Source organism: Polyodon spathula, chromosome 3 (genome assembly GCF_017654505.1).
Source record: "Polyodon spathula isolate WHYD16114869_AA chromosome 3, ASM1765450v1, whole genome shotgun sequence".
Lineage (NCBI taxonomy): Eukaryota > Metazoa > Chordata > Actinopteri > Acipenseriformes > Polyodontidae > Polyodon > Polyodon spathula.
This window is the reverse complement of record NC_054536.1, coordinates 1,622,997-1,628,996: the sequence shown is the minus strand read 5'-3', so window position 1 is coordinate 1,628,996 and position 6,000 is coordinate 1,622,997. Positions and strand designations below refer to the sequence as shown.

At 38.5% G+C, this 6,000-nt stretch overlaps 1 protein-coding gene across 1 annotated transcript in view; it reads left to right on the top strand.

Annotated features, from left to right (window-relative positions):
- Positions 1 to 4,642: 4,642 nt before the first annotated feature.
- LOC121310004 (activin receptor type-2B) overlaps positions 4,643 to 6,000 on the top strand; it is a 56,774-nt gene continuing 55,416 nt past the window's right edge. The window contains exon 1 of the mRNA XM_041243191.1: positions 4,643 to 5,098. Within this exon, the coding sequence (XP_041099125.1) occupies positions 5,047 to 5,098 (52 nt within the window). The 5' untranslated portion in view covers positions 4,643 to 5,046. The remainder of the gene's footprint in view (positions 5,099 to 6,000) is intronic.

The following is a 6,000-nucleotide window of genomic DNA, read 5'->3' as shown; positions in this document are numbered from 1 at the left end:
GTGAAGCGTAAAGACAACTCAAGAACCTTTCTGCTTAAATCAAGCATCTCTTTTAGAAGGAAATCCTCTGCACGTCAAGCATGTTTTAAAAATGGGGCTTCAATCCTGTTTAATGATTGAAGAGTGTTTTGAGAGCATTGCTTGCTAGCTAGTTTTTTTTTTTTTACTTTTGCTATATTTATGAATATTTAGAATGCATGAGCTTTGCAATCTGTTCTGGACCTACGGATACACTTGAAGCAAACCGACAGATTTTGGTTTGAAAGTGATTTGAAATGAGACCTGTTCTTTTCTATTAGAAATTAAACTAAACAGAACAGGTAAAGCTACAAGCCCGCGATAGGGTTGTAGGCTATATAAATGTTCTGAAGGAAGAAGTTACCCAAAAAATGCATATTATTAATACAGACAGACTTCACACCCTGTGAGTGAGTGTGTGTGTAACAGGGTGGAGGCCGGGTACGAACCGGCGACCCTATGCACTGCGAGCTTTCGTTCAGTTGCAGCATCCATTGCTAGGGAGTTTATTTGTTCTGAGCGTCATCCTGCTAAGGGTTTCTGTAAAACACAGCACACTACTGTCCCACAATCCCCCAGTGTCCTCCTCAAGCAGGACAAGAACATTCGAGACTGGCCATGGTTGGAAAATACTCTGAAACTTGATTTTTTTGGCCCGCAGTGGAAATGAAGTAAAAGTTATATAATAAAAAGGAAGTCCTTTATTGAGATTACATGAGAACAGGACAAAATATATTTTGTACATATATTTTGATAATTGAGACTTTAAAGTCCCGTCAGTGCTTTAAGAACTCTAAACGGCACTAAGATAAAGCAGGACCGAGAGGAAAGGGTTACTAGCACAGACTGTGTAGTTCCAGTTGCATTGAGTGAGATCAGGGGCATACAGTGTTGAAGCTGTCTGTGTGTCACAATGCAAAGCACACATCTGCAGAACTCCGCAGTCACGTGACCCGAGCTGTACTTTCCCGCGGTGGTTCTCTGCAATCCCACTGTTTTGATGGACATGTTGCTCAACGCAGCCACTGTGATGCTTGGGCCCCAGATATCCCCTCATGATGTCCCTTGTGAAGTCACAGAGGTCTTTTTGCTTTCCCATGGAGGTTGAAAATAGCTCTTATACAGCTTGAACAGGATTAGTGGATTGCATGTTCTAACTGTACTTCCAGTCTCCTGGTTGTAGCAGAACCAATGAAACTGTCTATGAGAATTCTTTAGCAGAAGCTCTTAAAGTCCTGGTGACCAGCATGATTTCTGCCCTCTATTTGTTTGGGCTAATGAAAGCATTGTCTTCAGAAACACTTCAAAAAGCTGCACTCACCTTATCAGACTGCAAAACCATGCCATTTTAATCTTGCATTTTCTATTGATCAATTAATCATTCAATCTACGTGATTGATTAGTCACACCTGTTTGCAAATTGTATTGAAAGAAAATTACAAGTAAAAAAAGAAAAGTACAAATAAATTGCCAGTTGCACTACAACTCGGAACACTGCATTACAGAGTGCTGTTTTGGTATAGCGTAAGCTTTCAAGTTTCAAACTAACGAAGGTAACTTGCAGAGTGCTGTTTTATTTAGAACACTGCATTACAGACTGCTGTTTTTGTTTACTTGCATCTGTCACCCAGGTCAACCCTGCTTTATCAAAAGCAGTGTGAAATTGCGTACCCGACCCGTGTGACACCTGGTCCTGCCCAGGTAGGTTATGACCCGGGTAGATCATGCCAGTGTGAAAGGGGCTTTAGTTCAGTGTTCCTTTTCCTGATAGGTTGACTCTCCATTAACCATACCCTGCAGCAGAGAGTCTGGTGAAGTTGACCTTGCACACTGTCGACGTTACAATATTTAATGTAAAGGGTTATTACAGATTTCTGATTAAATGCAACTAGCAATATCAAAAACATAAACCAAAGACTGGACAAAGCAGTTCATTTTAAAATTGCACAGACTGAACATAAGAACATAAGAAAGTTTACAAATGAGAGGAGGCCATTCGGCCCATCTTGCTCGTTTGGTTGTTAGTAGCTTATTGATCCCAAAATCTCATCAAGCAGCTTCTTGAAGGATCCCAGGGTGTCAGCTTCAACAACATTACTGGGGAGTTGATTCCAGACCCTCACAATTCTCTGTGTAAAAAAGTGTCTCCTATTTTCTGTTCTGAATGCCCCTTTTTCTAAACTCCATTTGTGACCCCTGGTCCTTGTTTCTTTTTTCAGGCTGAAAAAGTCCCTTGGGTCGACACTGTCAATACCTTTTAGAATTTTGAATGCTTGAATTAGGTCGCCACGTAGTCTTCTTTGTTCAAGACTGAACAGATTCAATTCTTTTAGCCTGTCTGCATATGACATGCCTTTTAAGCCCGGAATAATTCTGGTCGCTCTTCTTTGCACTCTTTCTAGAGCAGCAATATCTTTTTTATAGCGAGGTGACCAGAACTGAACACAATATTCAAGATGAGGTCTTACTAGTGCATTGTACAGTTTTAACATTACTTCCCTTGATTTAAATTCAACACTTTTCACAATGTATCCGAGCATCTTGTTAGCCTTTTTTATAGCTTCTCCACATTGTCTAGATGAAGACATTTCTGAGTCAACAAAAACTCCTAGGTCTTTTTCATAGATTCCTTCTCCAATTTCAATATCTGCCATATGATATTTATAATGTACATTTTTATTTCCTGCGTGCAGTACCTTACACTTTTCTCTATTAAATGTCATTTGCCATGTGTCTGCCCAGTTCTGAATCTTGTCTAGATCATTTTGAATGACCTTTGCTGCTGCAACAGTGTTTGCCACTCCTCCTACTTTTGTGTCGTCTGCAAATTTAACAAGTTTGCTTACTATACCAGAATCTAAATCATTAATGTAGATTAGGAATAGCAGAGGACCTAATACTGATCCCTGTGGTACACCGCTGGTTACCACACTCCATTCTGAGGTTTTTCCTCTAATCAGTACTTTCTGTTTTCTACATGTTAACCACTCCCTAATCCATGTACATGTGTTTCCTTGAATCCCAACTGCGTTCAGTTTGAGAATTAATCTTTTGTGCGGGACTTTGTCAAAAGCTTTCTGGAAATCTAAATAAACCATGTCATATGCTTTGCAATTATCCATTATCGATGTTGCATCCTCAAAAAAATCAAGCAAGTTAGTTAGGCACGATCTCCCTTTCCTAAAACCATGTTGACTGTCTCCCAGTACCCTGTTACCATATAGGTAATTTTCCATTTTGGATCTTATTATAGTTTCCATAAGTTTGCATATAATAGAAGTCAGGCTTACTGGTCTGTAGTTACCTGGTTCAGTTTTGTTTCCCTTTTTGTGGATCGGTATTACGTTTGCAATTTTCCAGTCTGTCGGTACCACCCCTGTGTTAAGAGACTGCTGCATGATCTTGGTTAGCGGTTTGTAAATTACTTCTTTCATTTCTTTGAGTACTACTGGGAGGATCTCATCCGGCCCAGGGGATTTGTTTATTTTAAGAGCTCCTAGTCCCTTTAACACTTCTGCCTCAGTTATGCTAAAGTTATTTAAAACTGGATAGGAACTGGATGACATGTGGGGCATGTTGTCAGTATCTTCCTTTGTAAAAACTTGTGAAAAGTAATCATTTAACATATTTGCTATTTTTTTTTCTTCCTCTACGATTTTGCCATTTGTATCTCTTAAACATTTAATCTCCTCTTTGAATGTTCTCTTGCTGTTGTAATATTGGAAAAACATTTTGGAATTGGTTTTAGCTCCCTTAGCAATGTTTATTTCTATTTCTCTCTTGGCCTTTCTAACTTCCTTTTTGACTTGCGTTTGCAGTTCTGTGTACTCTTTCTGCGTACTTTCTTTTTGGTCCTTTTTTAATGCTCTGTAAAGTGCCTTTTTTCGTTGAATATTTTTTTTAATTGATCAGTCCTGTACTTTCCCTACCCTACTTGAGCTCCTAATATAGGTTCTGGGAACGTTATTCCAGTTTCTAATCGCATTCTTGCTTTTCGATGCGTTTTTCAAAATTTTTCCTGACCGCTATGCAACCACAGTTTAACAATCCCATTGCACACAATTGCTGTATGTTATCTAAAAATGCACTGTTCGGTATCATCAAAGCATATATATATATATATATATATATATATATATATATATATATATATATATATATATATATATATATATATGTGTGTGTGTGTGTGTGTGTGTGTGTTTACTGTAGTGTGCTGTCTGTAATTCATTCTGAGCACTTCAATCAAGTACATATTTTAGTACAAACACATTAGTACATTATCCTACTATTTGCTTAGATCAACGGTTCGATCGTCATCGTTTTATCATTACAGCTTTGTTCATCACTTGTTTATTGTGACATCATCAATTTACACAATATGTTGGATGCTCAATATTATGTAAATGTTATTTATTAAACCGTGTTTCCAAGCCCAGTGTATGTACTCTCTCAGTCTCTCCCTCCCTCTCTCTCTCCCCGGCACAAGCCCAATAACAACACCGCTGAGCCCCCTCCCCCGTCCCTTTCTCTGGCTCCTTTGGTTGCATTCCTCTCTTTGTATTTACACATCCGGGTTTCCCTACTGGCTGTGCTTTACTCTCCTCTCCTCACACAGAAGCCATTTTGGACTCAGTTCAGTTTCTTGCATGTCAATTTCAGACCTAGTGTCTCTCTGTCCATTTACTGTTTTAGGGGCAAAAGAGAACACGTTAACCACGCGTGCAAAACAATGACATTTCTGCAGGCACAGACGCGTTTATCCAACCAGCGTTAGTGTTTGGAAATGTTTGCTTCCTCGGTGGATTTTTTTGCATTTTAAAGTTTTGTTTTTTTCCAGTGCAATATTGTTGCATGCGGGCTATACGCACAAAAGCAAAGCAAACTCTTCCTCTGTACGGTGGATATTGATTGGGTGGGAGTTGGGTCATTGGGCAAATCATCTTTTTAAATGTTCGAAAAGGATACCAATACGCTTTTTAAAAGGAGACCATCTGGTGCCGTAGGGTTCTCTTAAATTTAAGGAATATGTTTGCGTCCTGGTTCACTTTTACACTTCTTTGGGGAACTTTTTGTGCAGGTAAGAATTTTTTATTCTTAAAAAAACAAATGTAAAAAAAAAAAAAAAAAAAAAAAAAAAAAAAATTAACTTTAGGTCCATGAGCACTGTGGCTGACGTCTTGGCAAAAAAGGTTTATTTGGTTTTTGGTTATTCTGATTTTTGTATTGAAACTTTGTTGATGTAACGTATGAAATACGTTTCATTGTGTAACTCATAGCATTTCTTTACACGCTGCAGGTTTAATGCAACTGGGTTTATGAACTGGGTCGAACTCGTGAACTAATTGTTGGCGGTTTTGCAAATAACTATTTTGCTGTTATTTTTAATTTTCATAATTAAGTTAACTATTTTTATAACGCTTGAAATGCGAGGTATCAATATTGGGAGATCGCTTTAAATCTAAAGCAGTGTAAATGTTGCATTTGTATTGGTTTTAATGTGTGTGTTTTGTGGTCAGTCGCTGTTGTCTAAGAAAGATCCCATTTAGGAAGCGGGTTTGTTTTTATTAATGAAAGGGTGTGATGTGGAGTGTTTGCTATTTTTATGGGATGAGTCATGTGGGCTGATTTGAAAGGGTGATCTAATAGAGGTTGTAAAAATACAAACCACATTGGTTTCACATTCCTTTGAGCTTTCGTTCCTCCTTTTGCAGCACCACGTGTAAGAAAGCATTGCTAAATTAAGTTTTATAAAGTCATGTTACATATATTTTGAAAATAAATCCAATGTAAGCATGGTGAGACGTGCCAGCGAAGCGGGTGGATTCTAAACGTGGGGTTTCCTATTTCAGTTATTTGTGATTTAAGATGCTGATTGCTACGATACTGCCTCGGTTGCAGATTTGCGAAAGCGGAGGGGGTTAACTTGCACAGTGCTTCCCGATGGGTTACCCCCATTCCTCCTTTAATGTATACATGTAT